At 29.1% G+C, this 21,103-nt stretch overlaps 2 protein-coding genes across 2 annotated transcripts in view; one reads left to right on the forward strand and one right to left on the reverse strand.

Annotated features, from left to right (window-relative positions):
- Positions 1–21,103, forward strand: part of LOC143244010 (basigin-like) — a 428,663-nt gene that overhangs the window by 260,119 nt on the left and 147,441 nt on the right. The window lies entirely within an intron of this gene.
- The window catches only part of LOC143236811 (uncharacterized), a 62,982-nt gene that overhangs the window by 37,089 nt on the left and 4,790 nt on the right, over positions 1–21,103 (reverse strand). The window contains exon 6 of the mRNA XM_076475399.1: positions 19,076–19,169. Within this exon, the coding sequence (XP_076331514.1) occupies positions 19,076–19,169 (94 nt within the window). The remainder of the gene's footprint in view (positions 1–19,075; positions 19,170–21,103) is intronic.

Here is a 21,103-nt window from a genome sequence, read left to right on the forward strand (position 1 = left end):
ACAATGTAGGTGTACCTTCAATGTAGGTGTACCTTCTTCATGGACAGAATAACAAAACATTTCTCATAACAATGTAGGTGTACCTTCTTTGTGGACAGAATAACAAAACATTTCTCATAACAATGTAGGTGTACCTTCTTCATGGACAGAATAACAAAACATTTCTCATAACAATGTAGGTGTTTCTTCTTCGTGGACAGAATAACAAAACATTTCTCATAACAATGTAGGTGTTTCTTCTTCATGGACAGAATAACAAAACATTTCTCATAACAATGTAGGTGTTTCTTCTTCATGGACAGAATAACAAAACATTTCTCATAACAATGTAGGTGTACCTTCTTCATGGACAGAATAACAAAACATTTCTCATAACAATGTAGGTGTACCTTCTTCATGGACAGAATAACAAAACATTTCTCATAACAATGTAGGTGTACCTTCTTCATGGACAGAATAACAAAACATTTCTCATAACAATGTAGGTGTACCTTCTTCATGGACAGAATAACAAAACATTTCTCATAACAATGTAGGTGTATCTCTTCATGGACAGAATAACAAAACATTTCTCATAACAATGTAGGTGTACCTTCTTCATGGACAGAATAACAAAACATTTCTCATAACAATGTAGGTGTACCTTCTTCATGGACAGAATAACAAAACATTTCTCATAACAATGTAGGTGTACCTTCTTCATGGACAGAATAACAAAACATTTCTCATAACAATGTAGGTGTACCTTCTTCATGGACAGAATAACAAAACATTTTTCTGGACAATAACAATGAAGGTGTACCTCCTTCATGGACAGAATAACAAAACATTTCTCATAACAATGTAGGTGTACCTTCTTTTTGGACAGAATAACAAAACATTTCTCATAACAATATAGGTGTACCTTCTTCATGGACAGAATAACAAAACATTTCTCATAACAATGTAGGTGTACCTTCTTTGTGGACAGAATAACAAAACATTTCTCATAACAATGTAGGTGTACCTTCTTCATGGACAGAATAACAAAACATTTCTCATAACAATGTAGGTGTACCTTCTTCATGGACAGAATAACAAAACATTTCTCATAACAATGTAGGTGTTTCTTCTTCATGGACAGAATAACAAAACATTTCTCATAACAATGTAGGTGTACCTTCTTCATGGACAGAATAACAAAACATTTCTCATAACAATGTAGGTGTACCTTCTTTGTGGACAGAATAACAAAACATTTCTCATAACAATGTAGGTGTACCTTCTTTGTGGACAGAATAACAAAACATTTCTCATAACAATGTAGGTGTTTCTTCTTCATGGACAGAATAACAAAACATTTCTCATAACAATGTAGGTGTTTCTTCTTCGTGGACAGAATAACAAAACATTTCTCATAACAATGAAAGTGTACCTTCTTCTTGGACAGAATAACAAAACATTTCTCATAACAATATAGGTGTACCTTCTTCATGGACAGAATAACAAAACATTTCTCATAACAATGTAGGTGTACCTTCTTCATGGACAGAATAACAAAACATTTCTCATAACAATGTAGGTGTACCTTCTTCATGGACAGAATAACAAAACATTTCTCATAACAATGTAGGTGTTCCTTCTTCATTGACAGAATAACAAAACATTCCCCATAACAATGTAGGTGTACCTCCTTCATGGACAGAATAACAAACCATTTCTCATAACAATGTAGGTGTATTTTCTTCATGGACAGAATAACAAAACATTTCTCATAACAATGTAGGTGTACCTTCTTCATGGACAGAATAACACAATGTACCTTCTTCATGGACAGAATAACAAAACATTTCTCATAACAATGTAGGTGTACCTTCTTCATGGACAGAATAACAAAACATTTCTCATAACAATGTAGGTGTACCTTCTTCATGGACAGAATAACAAAACATTTCTCATAACAATGTAGGTGTACCTTCTTCATGGACAGAATAACAAAACATTTCTCATAACAATGTAGGTGTTTCTTCTTCATGGACAGAATAACAAAACATTTCTCATAACAATGAAGGTGTTTCTTCTTCATGGACAAAATAACAAAACATTTCTCATAAAAATGTAGGTGTACCTTCTTTGTGGACACAATAACAAAACATTTCTCATAACAATGTAGGTGTATCTTCTTCAATGACAGAATAACAAAACATTTCTCATAACAATGTAGGTGTACCTTCTTCATGGACAGAATAACAAAACATTTCTCATAACAATGTAGGTGTACCTTCTTCATGGACAGAATAACAAAACATTTCTCATAACAATGTAGGTGTACCTTCTTCATGGACAGAATAACAAAACATTTCTCATAACAATGTAGGTGTACCTTCTTCATGGACAGAATAACAAAACATTTCTCATAACAATGTAGGTGTACCTTCTTTATGGACAAAATAACAAAACATTTCCAATAACAATGAAGGTGTACCTCCTTCATGGACAGAATAACAAAACATTTCTCATAACAATGTAGGTGTACCTTCTTTTTGGACAGAATAACAAAACATTTCTCATAACAATATAGGTGTACCTTCTTCATGGACAGAATAACAAAACATTTCTCATAACAATGTAGGTGTTCCTTCTTTGTGGACAGAATAACAAAACATTTCTCATAACAATGTAGGTGTACCTTTTTCATGGACAGAATAACAAAACATTTCTCATAACAATGTAGGTGTACCTTCTTCATGGACAGAATAACAAAACATTTCTCATAACAATGTAGGTGTACCTCCTTCATGGACAGAATAACAAAACATTTCTCATAACAATGTAGGTGTACCTTCTTTTTGGACAGAATAACAAAACATTTCTCATAACAATGTAGGTGTACCTTCTTCTTCATGGACAGAATAACAAAACATTTCTCATAACAATGTAGGTGTTCCTTCTTTGTGGACAAATAACAAAACATTTCTCATAACAATGTAGGTGTACCTTCTTGATGGACAGAATAACAAAACATTTCTCAACACAATGTAGGTGTTTCTTCTTCGTGGACAGAATAACAAAACATTTCTCATAACAATGAAGGTGTTTCTTCTTCATGGACAGAATAACAAAACATTTCTCATAACAATGTAGTTGTTTCTTCTTCAATGACAGAATAACAAAACATTTCTCATAACAATGTAGGTGTACCTTCTTCATGGACAGAATAACAAAACATTTCTCATAACAATGTAGGTGTACCTTCTTCATGGACAGAATAACAAAACATTTCTCATAACAAAGTAGGTGTAACTCCTTCATGGACAGAATAAGAAAACATTTCTCATAACAATGTAGATGTACCTTCTTCATGGACAGAATAACAAAACATTTTTCATAACAATGTAGATGTATCTCCTTCATGGACAGAATAACAAAACATTTCTCACAACAATGTAGGTGTACCTTCTTTGTTGACAGAATAACAAAACATTTCTCATAACAATGTAGGTGTACCTTCTTCATGGACAGAATAACAAAACATTTCTCATAACAATGTAGGTGTACCTTCTTCATGGACAGAATAACAAAACATTTCTCATAACAATGTAGGTGTACCTTCTTTATGGACAAAATAACAAAACATTTCTCATAACAATGTAGGTGTATTTTCTTAATGGACAGAATAACAAAACATTTCTCATAACAATGTAGGTGTACCTTCTTTTTGAACAGAATAACAAAACATTTCTCATAACAATATAGGTGTACCTTCTTCATGGACAGAATAACAAAACATTTCTCATAACAATGTAGGTGTTCCTTTTTTGTGGACAGAATAACAAAACATTTCTCATAACAATGTAGGTGTACCTTCTTCATGGACAGAATAACAAAACATTTCTCATAACAATGAAGGTGTTCTTCTTGATGGACAGAATAACAAAACATTTCTCAAAACAATGTAGTTGTTTCTTCTTCAATGACAGAATAACAAAACATTTCTCATAACAATGTAGGTGTACCTCCTTTTGGACAGAATAACAAAACATTTCTCATAAAAATGTAGGTGTACCTTCTTTGTGGACAGAATAACAAAACATTTCTCATAACAATGTAGGTGTACCTTCTTTGTGGACAGAATAACAAAACATTTCTCATAACAATGAAGGTGTTTCTTCTTGATGGACAGAATAACAAAACATTTCTCAAAACAATGTAGTTGTTTCTTCTTCAATGACAGAATAACAAAACATTTCTCATAACAATGTAGGTGTACCTCCTTTTGGACAGAATAACAAAACATTTCTCATAAAAATGTAGGTGTACCTTCTTTGTGGACAGAATAACAAAACATTTCTCATAACAATGTAGGTGTACCTTCTTCATGGACAGAATAACAAAACATTTCTCATAACAATATAGGTGTACCTTCTTCATGTACAGAATAACAAAACATTTCTCATAACAATGTAGGTGTTCCTTCTTCATTGACAGAATAACAAAACATTCCCCATAACAATGTAGGTGTACCTCCTTCATGGACAGAATAACAAACCATTTCTCATAACAATGTAGGTGTATTTTCTTCATGGACAGAATAACAAACCATTTCTCATAACAATGTAGGTGTATTTTCTTCATGGACAGAATAACAATGTAGGTTTACCTCCTTCATAGACAGAATTACAAAACATTTCTCATAACAATGTAGGTGTACCTTCCTCCATGGACAGAGTAACAAAAGATTTCTCTTAACAATGTAGGTGTACCTCCTTTTGGACAGAATAACAAAACATTTCTCATAACAATGCAGGTGTACCTTCTTCATGGACAGAATAACAAAACATTTCCTATAACAATGTAGGTGCACCTCCTTCCTGGACAGAATAACAAAACATTTCTCATAACAATGTAGGTGTACCTTCTTCATGGACAGAATAACAAAACATTTCTCATAACAATGTAGGTGTACCTTTTTCATAGTCAGAATAACAAAACATTTCTCATAACAATGTAGGTGTACCTTATTTGTGGACAGAATAAGAAAACATTTCTCATAACAATGTAGGTGTACATTCTTTGTGAACAAAATAACAAAATCAGTTTTCTGGTCACATTCAAACACCCTCTCTTTCTTAACCTGAAGATGACCTAGGAAGGTGAAAACGTTGTTTTCTCCTTATCAGTAAAAGTGGTAACACCCAAAGCAGACGTTCTGAGATATAGATGTACAGACTATATATTGTATGTACAAGAAGTTTGGACTAAATTGTATAGTATAGACTTCTAGTACATACAACACAGTCTAAATGTCTAGCACATACAATATAGTCTAAACTTCTAGTATATTCAGTGCAGTTTAAACTTCTAGCCTATACATTATAATCTAAACTATAAGTACAACCACTATAGTCTAAACTTCTAGTACATATACTGTACACTAACCTTTTAGTACATACAATATAGCCTAATCTTCTAGCACATATAATATATACAAATTTAGCGTATAGTATGTGTACTAGAAATTTAGTGTATATTATATGTATTAAAAGTTTAGACTATATTGTATGTACTAAAAGTTTAAACTATAGTGTGTTTACAAGTTTAGTGTGTGGTATATGTTGTAGAAGTTTGCACTATAATGTGTTTACTGGAAACTTAGACTATATTGAATGTCCTAGAAGTTTAGACTGTACTGTATGTAATACTAGTTTTGTGTATAACATATATACTAGAAGTTTAGTTGGGGTGTATGTATTAGAAGTTTACTATATACTTTATGTACTAGAGGTTTACTGTAGAGTATATGTACTTGAAGTTTAAAGTATACTGTATGCATTAGAGGTTTAGAATTATTTTGAGAACTAGAAGTTTAGACTATTTTGCATATATGTAGTACAAGTTTAGACTATACTCATTGTACCAACAGTTCACTTTATATGGCGTGGACTAAAAGTTTAGACTACAATGTATGTACTAGAAATTTAGACTACATTGCATGTACTGGAAGTTTAGAATATATTGTGTTTACTAGAAGTTTAGTGTATAGTATATTTATTAGAACTTTAGACTATACTGTGATTACTAGAAGTTTAGAGTATATTGTAAGTGCTAGAATTTTATGCTATAATGAGTGTACCAGAAGTTAAAACTATACTGTGTTTACTAGAAGTTTAGAATTTACTGAATGTACTGGAAATTTCCACTGTATTTTGTTTACTGGAAGTTTAGTGTATAATATATATGTACTAGATGTTTATACTATATTGTATGTACAAGAAGTTTAAACAATATTGTGTGTTCTAAAAGTTTAGACACTACTGTATGAAGTAGTAGTTTAGACTATACTGCATTTACTAGAAGTTTATGCTATATTGTTAGTACAAGAAGTTTAGTGTATAATACATAGAATACAGTCTAAACTTTTAGCAAGCACAATATAGTCTAAACCAGTAGTACATGTATTATACATCAAATGCTTACTAGAGACTATATTACTATAAACAATTTATATTATAGTTTATATTACTATAAACTATATAAACAATTTAGTTTAGACTAGATTGTGTTCACTAAAAAAAGTTAAGTCTATAGTATGTGTAGTAGAGGTTTAGGCTATATTGTTTTTAGTGTAGTTAGTAGAAGTTTGGACTATATTCTATGTACAAGAAGTTTAGAATATAATGTACCTACTAGAAGTTTATAGTGTAGTATATGTTCTACAAGATAAGTCTATACTGTATGTACTAGAAGTTTAGACAATATTGTGCTTACAAGAAGCTTATACTATACTATATGTACTAGATGTTTTGACTATATTGTGTTTAAAAGAAGTTTAGACTATATTGTATGTACTATATTTTAGTCTATACTGTATGTGCTAGAAATTTAGACTATATTGTATGGAAAAGAAGTTTAGACTATATTGTATGTACTGGAAGTTTAGTGTATAGTATATGTACTAAAACGTTAGACCCTATTGTATGTACTGGAAGTTTAGTGTATAGTATATGTACTAAAACGTTAGACCCTATTGTATGTACTGGAAGTTTAGTGTATAGTATATGTACTAAAACGTTAACCCCTATTGTATGTACTGGAAGTTTAATGTATAGTATATGTACTAAAACGTTAGGCCCTATTGTATGTACTGGAAGTTTAGTGTATAGTATATGTACTAAAACGTTAGACCCTATTGTATGTACTGGAAGTTTAGTGTATAGTATATGTACTAAAACGTTAGACCCTATTGTATGTACTGGAAGTTTAGTGTATAGTATATGTACTAAAACGTTAACCCCTATTGTATGTACTAAAAGCTTGGACTATATTCTGTTTACTAGAAGTTCACACAGTATTGAACGTAAGAGATGTTTAATGTATAGTATATATACTAGAAGTTTAGACTATATTGTATGTTTTAGAAGTTTTTTGTGTAGTACAATTACTAGAAGTTAGATTATATTGTGCATACTGGAAGTTCAGAGTATATGGTGTTTACTGGAGGTTTAGGCTATACTGCATGAACTAGAAATTTGGTTTATATTGGGTTTACTAGAAGTTTAATGTGTAGTATATACTAGAAATTTATACCATATTGTATGTACTAGAAGATCAGGTTATATTTTATGTACTAGATAGTTAGTCTATACTCTGTGCTAGAAGTTTAGTGTATTGTATGTGTACTACAAATTTAGTGTATATTATATGTACTAAAAGTTTAGACTATATTCTGTGTACTAGAATTTTGGACTATATTATATATAATAGAAGTTTAGACTGTACTCTATGTACTACTAGTTTAGACTATATTGCATATACTACATTGTCTAAACTTCTAATACCTATACTATACACAAAACATCTGGTACATACAATACACTCTAAAGTTCTAGAAACAAAATATAGTCTTAACTAGTAGTACATAGAGCAGAGTCTAAACTTCTTGTACCTATACTATACACTAAACATCTGGTACATTTAATACACTCTAAAGTTCTAGAAACAAAATATAGTCTTAACTAGTAGTACATAGAGCAGAGTCTAAACTTCTAGTACCTATACTATACACTAAACATATGGTACATACAATACACTCTAAAGTTCTAGAAACAAAATATAGTCTTAACTAGTAGTACATAGAGCAGAGTCTAAAGTTCTAGTACATATACTATACACTAAACATCTGGTACATACAATACACTCTAAAGTTCAAGAAACAAAATATAGTCTTAACTAGTAGTACATAGATCAGAGTCTAAAGTTCTAGTACATATACTATACACTAAACATCTGGTACATACAATACACTCTAAAGTTCTAGAAACAAAATATAGTCTTAACTAGTAGTACATAGAGCAGAGTCTAAAGTTCTAGTAAATATACTATACACTAAACATCTGGTACATACAATACACTCTAAAGTTCTAGAAACAAAATATAGTCTTAACTAGTAGTACATAGAGCAGAGTCTAAAGTTCTAGTACATATACTATACACTAAACATCTGGTACATACAATACACTCTAAAGTTCTAGAAACAAAATATAGTCTTAACTAGCAGTACATAGAGCAGAGTCTAAACTTCTAGTACACATAATATACTTTAAACTCTGGTTTATATACTATAAACTAACCTTCTACAAAACACATTATGATCTAAACTTCTAGTATATATGATATAATCTAAACTGCTATTACATACGATATAGTCTTAACTTCTAGTCAGTATACTATACACTAAACTTATAGTAAACACAAAAAGCTATAAATTTCTAGTACATACTATACAGTCTAATCTTCTAGTACATACAGTATTATCTAAACTGCTATTGCATACAGTAGAGTCTAAGCTACTACTTAATATACTATACACTAACCTTCTAGTACATACAGTATTATCTAAACTGCTATTGCATACAGTAGAGTCTAAGCTACTACTTAATATACTATATACTAACACTCTAGTAAACACAGTATGGTTTAAATTTCTAGTACATACTATATAGTCTAAACTCCTAGTACAGATACTACACACTCAACTTCTAGTACATGCAATATAGTCTAAACTTCAAGTAAATATAATACAGTCTAAACTTCTAGTACATACAATATACTCTAAATTTCTAGTACATACTATATAGTCTAAACTTCTAGTACATACATTAAAGTCTAATTTTATAGTATATATAATATACACTAAATGTCTACTAAAGTCAATATAATCTGAGCTTCTTACACATACAATATACTCTAAACTTCTATTAAACAGAGTACAGTGTAATCTTGTAGTACATAGAATATGATCTAAACTTCTATTAAACAGAGTACAGTGTAATCTTGTAGCACATAGAATATGATCTAAACTTCTATTAAACAGAGTACAGTGTAATCTTGTAGCACATAGAATATGATCTAAAATTCTATTAAACACAGTACAGTGTAATCTTGTAGTACATAGAATATGATCTAAACTTCTATTAAACAGAGTACAGTGTAATCTTGTAGCACATAGAATATGATCTAAAATTCTATTAAACACAGTACAGTGTAATCTTGTAGTACATAGAATATGATCTAAACTTCTATTAAACACAGTACAGTGTAATCTTGTAGTACATAGAATATGATCTAAAGTTCTAGTACATATACTACACACTACATTTCTAATACATACCATATGACTTAAACCTTAAACTTCTTGTACATACAATATAGTCTAAACTTCTTCTATTACATATATTATACACTAAACTTCTTGTAAACAAAATACCGTTGGCATTTCTAGTACATTAAGTAAAGTCTAAACTTCTAATAAACACAGTATAGTTTAAACTTCTGATATATTCACTATTGTCTAAACTTCTAGTACACTCAGTAGAGTCTAAAGTTCTAAGAAATATAGTATACACTAAACTTCTAGTAAATACAATATAATCTAAGTTACTAGAACATACAATGTAGTCTAAACTTCTAGCACTCAAAATAATTATAAACCTCTAGTACATAGAATATACTCTAATCTTCTAATACACATACCCCCCACTAAACTTTATGTAATACGTAGAATATAGTCTAAATTTCTAGTACATTTAATGTAGTCTAAACTATTAGTAAACACAATGTAGTCTAAACTTCTAGTATATACAATAGTATAAACTTCTAGTATATACAATAGTAAAAACTTCTAGTATATACAGTAGTATAAACTTCTAGTATATACAATAGTATAAACTTCTAGTGTATACAATAGTATAAACTTCTAGTAAATACAGTAGTATAAACTTCTAGTACATACAGTAGTATAAACTTCTAATGTATACAATAGTATAAACTTCTAATGTATACAGTAGTATAAACTTCTAGTGTATACAGTAGTATAAACTTCTAATGTATACAATAGTATAAACTTCTAGTGTATACAGTAGTATAAACTTCTAGTGTATACAATAGTATAAACTTCTAGTGTATATAATAGTATAAACTTCTAGTGTATATACAATAGTATAAACTTCTAGTGTATATACAATAGTATAAACTTCTAGTGTATACAATAGTATAAACTTCTAGTGTATACAATAGTATAAACTTCTAGATGTATATACAATAGTATAAACTTCTAGTGTATACAATAGTATAAACTTCTAGTGTATACAATAGTATAAACTTCTAGTGTATACAATAGTATAAACTTCTAGTGTATACAATAGTATAAACTTCTAGTGTATACAATAGTATAAACTTCTAGTGTATATACAATAGTATAAACTTCTAGTGTATATACAATAGTATAAACTTCTAGTGTATACAATAGTATAAACTTCTAGTGTATACAATAGTATAAACTTCTAGTACATACAGTAGTATAAACTTCTAATGTATACAGTAGTATAAACTTCTAGTGTATACAGTAGTATAAACTTCTAATGTATACAGTAGTATAAACTTCTAGTGTATACAGTAGTATAAACTTCTAATGTATACAGTAGTATAAACTTCTAGTGTATACAGTAGTATAAACTTCTAGTGTATACAGTAGTATAAACTTCTAGTGTATACAGTAGTATAAACTTCTAGTGTATACAATAGTATAAACTTCTAGTGTATACAATAGTATAAACTTCTAGTGTATATACAATAGTATAAACTTCTAGTGTATATACAATAGTATAAACTTCTAGTGTATACAATAGTATAAACTTCTAGTGTATACAATAGTATAAACTTCTAGTGTATATACAATAGTATAAACTTCTAGTGTATACAATAGTATAAACTTCTAGTGTATACAGTAGTATAAACTTCTAGTGTATACAATAGTATAAACTTCTAGTGTATACAATAGTATAAACTTCTAGTGTATATACAATAGTATAAACTTCTAGTGTATATACAATAGTATAAACTTCTAGTGTATACAATAGTATAAACTTCTAGTGTATACAATAGTATAAACTTCTAGTGTATATACAATAGTATAAACTTCTAGTGTATACAATAGTATAAACTTCTAGTGTATATACAATAGTATAAACTTCTAGTGTATACAATAGTATAAATTTCTAATGTATACAATAGTATAAACTTCTAGTGTATACAATAGTATAAACTTCTAGTGTATATACAATAGTATAAACTTCTAGTGTATATACAATAGTATAAACTTCTAGTGTATATACAATAGTATAAACTTCTAGTGTATATACAATAGTATAAACTTCTAGTGTATACAGTAGTATAAACTTCTAGTATATACAGTAGTATAAACTTCTAGTGTATACAGTAGTATAAACTTCTAGTGTATACAGTAGTATAAACTTCTAGTATATACAGTAGTATAAACTTCTAGTACATACAGTAGTATAAACTTCTAATGTATACAGTAGTATAAACTTCTAGTGTATACAATAGTATAAACTTCTAGTGTATACAGTAGTATAAACTTCTAGTGTATACAGTAGTATAAACTTCTAGTATATACAGTAGTATAAACTTCTAGTGTATACAGTAGTATAAACTTCTAGTGTATACAGTAGTATAAACTTCTAGTGTATACAGTAGTATAAACTTCTAGTGTATACAGTAGTATAAACTTCTAGTGTATACAATAGTATAAACTTCTAGTGTATACAATAGTATAAACTTCTGGTGTATACAGTGTGGTATAAACTTCTAGTACATACAGTAGTATAAACTTCTAATGTATACAGTAGTATAAACTTCTAGTGTATACAGTAGTATAAACTTCTAGTACATACAGTAGTATAAACTTCTAATGTATACAGTAGTATAAACTTCTAGTGTATACAGTAGTATAAACTTCCAGTGTATACAATAGTATAAACTTCTAGTGTATACAATAGTATAAACTTCTAGTGTATACAATAGTATAAACTTCTAGTGTATACAGTAGTATAAACTTCTAGTACATACAGTAGTATAAACTTCTAATGTATACAGTAGTATAAACTTCTAGTGTATACAGTAGTATAAACTTCTAATGTATACAGTAGTATAAACTTCTAGTTTATACAGTAGTATAAACTTCTAGTGTATACAGTAGTATAAACTTCTAGTGTATACAGTAGTATAAACTTCTAGTGTATACAGTAGTATAAACTTCTAGTGTATACAATAGTATAAACTTCTAGTGTATACAATAGTATAAACTTCTAGTGTATACAATAGTATAAACTTCTAGTGTATACAGTAGTATAAACTTCTAGTACATACAGTAGTATAAACTTCTAATGTATACAGTAGTATAAACTTCTAGTGTATACAGTAGTATAAACTTCTAATGTATACAGTAGTATAAACTTCTAATGTATACAGTAGTATAAACTTCTAGTGTATACAGTAGTATAAACTTCTAGTACATACAGTAGTATAAACTTCTAATGTATACAGTAGTATAAACTTCTAGTGTATACAATAGTATAAACTTCTAGTGTATACAATAGTATAAACTTCTAGTGTATACAATAGTATAAACTTCTAGTGTATACAGTAGTATAAACTTCTAGTCCATACAGTAGTATAAACTTCTAATGTATACAGTAGTATAAACTTCTAATGTATACAGTAGTATAAACTTCTAGTACATACAGTAGTATAAACTTCTAGTGTATACAGTAGTATAAACTTCTAGTACATACAGTAGTATAAACTTCTAATGTATACAGTAGTATAAACTTCTAGTGTATACAATAGTATAAACTTCCAGTACATACAGTAGTATAAACTTCTAATGTATACAGTAGTATAAACTTCTAGTACATACAGTAGTATAAACTTCTAGTGTATACAGTAGTATAAACTTCTAGTGTATACAGTAGTATAAACTTCTAGTGTATACAGTAGTATAAACTTCTAGTGTATACAGTAGTATAAACTTCTAGTACATACAGTAGTATAAACTTCTAATGTATACAGTAGTATAAACTTCTAGTGTATACAGTAGTATAAACTTCTAGTGTATACAATAGTATAAACTTCTAGTGTATACAGTAGTATAAACTTCTAGTGTATACAGTAGTATAAACTTCTAATGTATACAGTAGTATAAACTTCTAATGTATACAGTAGTATAAACTTCTAGTGTATACAGTAGTATAAACTTCTAGTGTATACAGTAGTATAAACTTCTAGTGTATACAGTAGTATAAACTTCTAATGTATACAGTAGTATAAACTTCTAGTGTATACAGTAGTATAAACTTCTAGTGTATACAGTAGTATAAACTTCTAGTGTATACAATAGTATAAACTTCTAGTGTATACAGTAGTATAAACTTCTAGTGTATACAATAGTATAAACTTCTAGTGTATACAGTAGTATAAACTTCTAGTGTATACAGTAGTATAAACTTCTAATGTATACAGTAGTATAAACTTCTAGTTTATACAGTAGTATAAACTTCTAGTGTATACAGTAGTATAAACTTCTAGTGTATACAGTAGTATAAACGTCTAGTGTATACAGTAGTATAAACTTCTAGTGTATACAATAGTATAAACTTCTAATGTATACAGTAGTATAAACTTCTAGTGTATACAATAGTATAAACTTCTAGTGTATACAATAGTATAAACTTCTAGTGTATACAATAGTATAAACTTCTAGTGTATACAGTAGTATAAACTTCTAGTCCATACAGTAGTATAAACTTCTAATGTATACAGTAGTATAAACTTCTAATGTATACAGTAGTATAAACTTCTAGTACATACAGTAGTATAAACTTCTAGTGTATACAGTAGTATAAACTTCTAGTACATACAGTAGTATAAACTTCTAATGTATACAGTAGTATAAACTTCTAGTGTATACAATAGTATAAACTTCCAGTACATACAGTGGTATAAACTTCTAATGTATACAGTAGTATAAACTTCTGGTACATACAGTAGTATAAACTTCTAGTGTATACAGTGGTATAAACTTCTAGTGTATACAGTAGTATAAACTTCTAGTGTATACAGTAGTATAAACTTCTAGTGTATACAGTAGTATAAACTTCTAGTACATACAGTAGTATAAACTTCTAATGTATACAGTAGTATAAACTTCTAGTGTATACAGTAGTATAAACTTCTAGTGTATACAATAGTATAAACTTCTAGTGTATACAGTAGTATAAACTTCTAGTGTATACAGTAGTATAAACTTCTAATGTATACAGTAGTATAAACTTCTAATGTATACAGTAGTATAAACTTCTAGTGTATACAGTAGTATAAACTTCTAGTGTATACAGTGGTATAAACTTCTAGTGTATACAGTAGTATAAACTTCTAATGTATACAGTAGTATAAACTTCTAGTGTATACAGTAGTATAAACTTCTAGTGTATACAGTGGTATAAACTTCTAGTGTATACAGTAGTATAAACTTCTAGTGTATACAGTAGTATAAACTTCTAGTGTATACAATGGTATAAACTTCTAGTGTATACAGTAGTATAAACTTCTAGTGTATACAGTGGTATAAACTTCTAGTGTATACAGTAGTATAAACTTCTAGTGTATACAATAGTATAAACTTCTAGTGTATATACAGTAGTATAAACTTCTAGTGTATACAGTAGTATAAACTTCTAGTGTATACAGTAGTATAAACTTCTAGTGTATACAGTAGTATAAACTTCTAGTGTATACAGTAGTATAAACTTCTAGTGTATACAGTGGTATAAACTTCTAATGTATACAGTAGTATAAACTTCTAGTATATACAGTAGTATAAACTTCTAGTGTATACAGTAGTATAAACTTCTAGTGTATACAGTAGTATAAACTTCTAGTGTATACAGTAGTATAAACTTCTAGTGTATACAATAGTATAAACTTCTAGTGTATATACAGTAGTATAAACTTCTAGTGTATACAGTAGTATAAACTTCTAGTGTATACAGTAGTATAAACTTCTAGTGTATACAATAGTATAAACTTCTAGTGTATACAGTAGTATAAACTTCTAGTGTATACAGTAGTATAAACTTCTAGTGTATACAATAGTATAAACTTCTAGTGTATACAGTAGTATAAACTTCTAATGTATACAGTAGTATAAACTTCTAGTATATACAGTAGTATAAACTTCTAGTGTATACAGTAGTATAAACTTCTAGTGTATACAGTAGTATAAACTTCTAGTGTATACAGTAGTATAAACTTCTAGTGTATACAATAGTATAAACTTCTAGTATATACAGTAGTATAAACTTCTAGTGTATACAGTAGTATAAACTTCTAGTGTATACAGTAGTATAAACTTCTAGTGTATACAGTAGTATAAACTTCTAGTGTATACAGTAGTATAAACTTCTAGTGTATACAGTAGTATAAACTTCTAGTGTATACAATAGTATAAACTTCTAGTGTATATACAGTAGTATAAACTTCTAGTGTATACAGTAGTATAAACTTCTAGTGTATACAGTAGTATAAACTTCTAGTGTATACAATAGTATAAACTTCTAGTGTATACAGTAGTATAAACTTCTAATGTATACAGTAGTATAAACTTCTAGTATATACAGTAGTATAAACTTCTAGTGTATACAGTAGTATAAACTTCTAGTGTATACAGTAGTATAAACTTCTAGTGTATATACAGTAGTATAAACTTCTAGTGTATACAATAGTATAAACTTCTAGTGTATATACAGTAGTATAAACTTCTAGTGTATACAGTAGTATAAACTTCTAGTGTATACAGTAGTATAAACTTCTAGTGTATACAGTAGTATAAACTTCTAGTGTATACAATAGTATAAACTTCTAGTGTATATACAGTAGTATAAACTTCTAGTGTATACAGTAGTATAAACTTCTAGTGTATACAGTAGTATAAACTTCTAGTGTATACAGTGGTATAAACTTCTAGTGTATACAGTAGTATAAACTTCTAGTGTATATACAGTAGTATAAACTTCTAGTGTATACAGTAGTATAAACTTCTAGTGTATACAGTAGTATAAACTTCTAGTGTATACAGTAGTATAAACTTCTAGTGTATACAGTAGTATAAACTTCTAGTGTATATACAGTAGTATAAACTTCTAGTGTATACAGTAGTATAAACTTCTAGTGTATACAGTAGTATAAACTTCTAGTACATACAGTAGTATAAACTTCTAGTATATACAGTAGTATAAACTTCTAGTGTATACAGTAGTATAAACTTCTAGTGTATACAGTAGTATAAACTTCTAGTGTATACAGTAGTATAAACTTCTAGTGTATACAGTAGTATAAACTTCTAGTGTATATACAATAGTATAAACTTCTAGTGTATACAATAGTATAAACTTCTAGTGTATACAATAGTATAAACTTCTAGTGTATATACAATAGTATAAACTTCTAGTGTATATACAATAGTATAAACTTCTAGTGTATATACAATAGTATAAACTTCTAGTGTATACAGTAGTATAAACTTCTAGTGTATACAGTAGTATAAACTTCTAGTACATACAGTAGTATAAACTTCTAGTGTATACAGTAGTATAAACTTCTAGTGTATACAGTAGTATAAACTTCTAGTGTATACAGTAGTATAAACTTCTAGTGTATACAGTAGTATAAACTTCTAGTGTATACAGTAGTATAAACTTCTAGTGTATACAATAGTATAAACTTCTAGTGTATACAATAGTATAAACTTCTAGTGTATACAATAGTATAAACTTCTAGTGTATATACAATAGTATAAACTTCTAGTGTATATACAATAGTATAAACTTCTAGTGTATATACAATAGTATAAACTTCTAGTGTATACTATAGTATAAACTTCTAGTATATACAGTAGTATAAACTTCTAGTATATACTCCCCACTAAATTTCCAGTATATATGCTGTACACTAAACTTCTAGTGCATATAGTACAGTCTGAACTTGTTGTACATTCAATAGAGTCTATGCTTCTAGTACATTCAAATTTCTAGTAAACTCAGTATAGTCTAAACTTCTAGTATCTACAATATAATGTAAACTTCTAGTACATACAATATAGTTTAAACTTATATTAAACACAATACAGTCTAAACTTCAAGTGCATACAGTATAATCTAAACTACTAGTATAAAGTAGTCTAAACTTCAAGTGCATACAGTATAATCTAAACTACTAGTATAAAGTAGTCTAAACTTCAAGTGCATACAGTATAATCTAAACTACTAGTATAAAGTAGTCTAAACTTCAAGTGCATACAGTATAATCTAAACTAGTAGTATAAAGTAGTCTAAACTTCAAGTGCATACAGTATAATCTAAACTACTAGTATAAAGTAGTCTAAACTTCAAGTGCATACAGTATAATCTAAACTAGTAGTATAAAGTAGTCTAAACTTCAAGTGCATACAGTATAATCTAAACTACTAGTATAAAGTAGTCTAAACTTCAAGTGCATACAGTATAATCTAAACTACTAGTATAAAGTAGTCTAAACTTCAAGTGCATACAGTATAATCTAAACTACTAGTATAAAGTAGTCTGAACTTCAAGTGCATACAGTATAATCTAAACTACTAGTATAAAGTAGTCTAAACTTCAAGTGCATACAGTATAATCTAAACTACTAGTATAAAGTAGTCTAAACTTCAAGTGCATACAGTATAATCTAAACTACTAGTATAAAGTAGTCTAAACTTCAAGTGCATACAGTATAATCTAAACTACTAGTATAAAGTAGTCTAAACTTCAAGTGCATACAGTATAATCTAAACTACTAGTATAAAGTAGTCTAAACTTCAAGTGCATACAGTATAATCTAAACTACTAGTATAAAGTAGTCTGAACTTCAAGTGCATACAGTATAATCTAAACTACTAGTGTAAAGTAGTCTAAACTTCAAGTATATACCATATAGACTAAACTTGTAGTACATACAATATTGTCTAAACTGCTAGAAAATACAGTACGCTCTAAACTTCTAGTTCATACAATATAGTCTAAACTCTAGTTTATATATTATACACTAACTTCCTACTAAACACAATATAATCTAACTTCTCGTAAGTACAATATAATCTAAACTACTAGTAAATATTGTATAGTTTAAACTTCTAGTACATACAATATAGTCTAATCTTCTAGTACGTATACCATACACTAAATATCTAATAAATACACTGTACACTAAACGTCTAGTACATATAGCATGCACTAAACTTCTGGTGCATGTATCATACACTAAACGTCTAGTACGTATAGTATACACTAAATTTCTAGTACCTACTATATAGTTTGAACTTCTAGTACATATACCATGCACTAAACTTCTGATACATATACTATACACTAAACTTCTCGTGAACACCGTCCTATTTTTTATGTAAGGTAGTATTTTCCATTGATGAACCACGTTTGAACAAAATATTGACCACGTAATTCTTTTTTAGAGTTGTTCAATAATTTTCTCTCATTTCAAATCTTATCAGAATGTAGCTGCGATTATTTATTATTATTAATTAACCACAAATTTTATGACAAACCGATATTGTACACACGAGATTTAATAATAATTATCTAGACGTAAACCATTTATCGTGTTGGAGTGGTTGAACTTCAAGATACTATAAGAATACAATACATACCTGCTCGAAAGGAAGAGGAAACTCCGTTGGAATAATCGCTAACACCACGCATGCGTGGTGACGACATCACTGGAGAATGAATCATATGGGGAGACTACAATAAAAGTAATCTATATATTTAAATTAAGAAGTCATAAAAATTAAAGTATTGATGACAATGGTTAAGATTTTGTTTTAGATACAAAACTAAGTAGGTTTCAGTATTGCTTTGTTGTTTGGGAAATTCACAAACTATACAAAAGGGCTTACAAGGAGAGAGAAAGGCAGTATGTTTGTAGCACCTTCCGCCAACTCTTGAGCTGCTTTAATCGAATAATAGCTATGACGGCCCCTCAAGATGGAGCACGTCTTAGTGGCAACAGGACCATTTCCTGTTTGACGGTGAACACAATATTGTTCTCTGACGATGATCTAAGCTAGAGGTTTAGCGAAGTGATACTTCGGGCTGACCGCTGAGAACTGTTTGTAGTTAGTGTGTGAAGTGTAGAAACATAGAAACTTGGAATTCTATATTATTGAAACAGTCTGTATAGGTACATTATAGCAAATTAACCTTTTACTGTCATCTGCTATTCGCTTAAGGTACAACGCTGATATTTAGTGGTCGATTTCCGCGCAACTGAAACGTTGTTTGTGTATTAATAGTTCCTGTATAGCCAGTGTGCTTTCTTCAATAGAAATACCCAGACAAATTTGTTGTTTCTCATTGTATTTTTGTATTTTATCAGGCTAAACTTCGTGTGTGTGTTAGTGTGTTTTCTTATAGCAAAGCCACGTCGGGCTAGCTGCTGAGCCCACCGAGGGGAATCGAACCGCTGATTTTGCGTTGTAAATCCGAAGACATACCGCTGTACTAGCGAGGGCACTAAACTTCGTATTTCTTGTTGTTCAAACAAATCAGATTTAACTGAGTTAACTTAGTGTTTCCTTGATTAAATGAACCAGTTTTAACATATTTAACTTAGCGTTTTTATGATTAAATGAACCAGTTTTAGCAGCTACTTTAAATTTACTATCACACCTAAATAGTTAAAATTTATTAAAATATTAATTAATCAATATACCAGTAATAATTAAGCTTGTAAGTCAATAACTATATTAAATTAGTATTTAATAAGTGATAAGGGTAAGGAAGCCGAACTAAATATATCCATATATTTGTGATGATCCAAACAACGGTTTACCTTGCTGTGAAATAATATAAATAATACTTTATAAAGTACAAATATCATCTTATTAAGTACAAACACATCACATCATCCCAAGTCATAATGCATTATAAAGTATAAATATCATCTTATTATTTTAAATAGATCATTGTTTAAATCAATCAGTTACAAAACGTTTTAAAGACAGCACTGTTTAACTCAATCAGTTACAAGACGTTTTAAATCGGGCCATCTGATGTGTCTACCAAGGCGAATCGAGTCCCTGATTTTGCCATTATAAATCCGTTGGCTTACAATTGTACCAGCTGGGGACAGTCAGCCATTTACAAAAAAATTTTACATAGAGCATTTTTTCTTGATGACGAGAAACCCACTTGAAATAAAAATGTTTCTCAGAACGGCTGGTATGGGTATTAACACTTTTACTGATAGGTCATATTCAGGTTAAGAAAGACAGAGATTCAAAAACACCTTCACATGTTTTTGAACACTGCAAATCAAATAAACACAACATAACCATAGAAAACATCCAGATACAAAGTAGGGAAACAAATATAAATAAACGCAAATTCAAAGAAGCCCTACTTATACAGCAACTAAAACCAAAATTATATCAATATAAAGGAACATCTTTATACCCATACTAATTAATAACCTAACATACACCTGCAACGCCCCCTACAATCCCATACCCGTTTATATTCTCGTCCCTAAGACATGTGTCCGTCAAAGATCACATTCAAACTCTCTCTTTCTTAATCTGAAGGTGACCTAGGAAAGTCGAAACGTTGTTCTCTGTTTATCAGTATAAGTGATAACACCTATACCAACCATGCTGATTGAGACACAGAACATTATT

This window comes from Tachypleus tridentatus, chromosome 2 (genome assembly GCF_004210375.1).
Source record: "Tachypleus tridentatus isolate NWPU-2018 chromosome 2, ASM421037v1, whole genome shotgun sequence".
Lineage (NCBI taxonomy): Eukaryota > Metazoa > Arthropoda > Merostomata > Xiphosura > Limulidae > Tachypleus > Tachypleus tridentatus.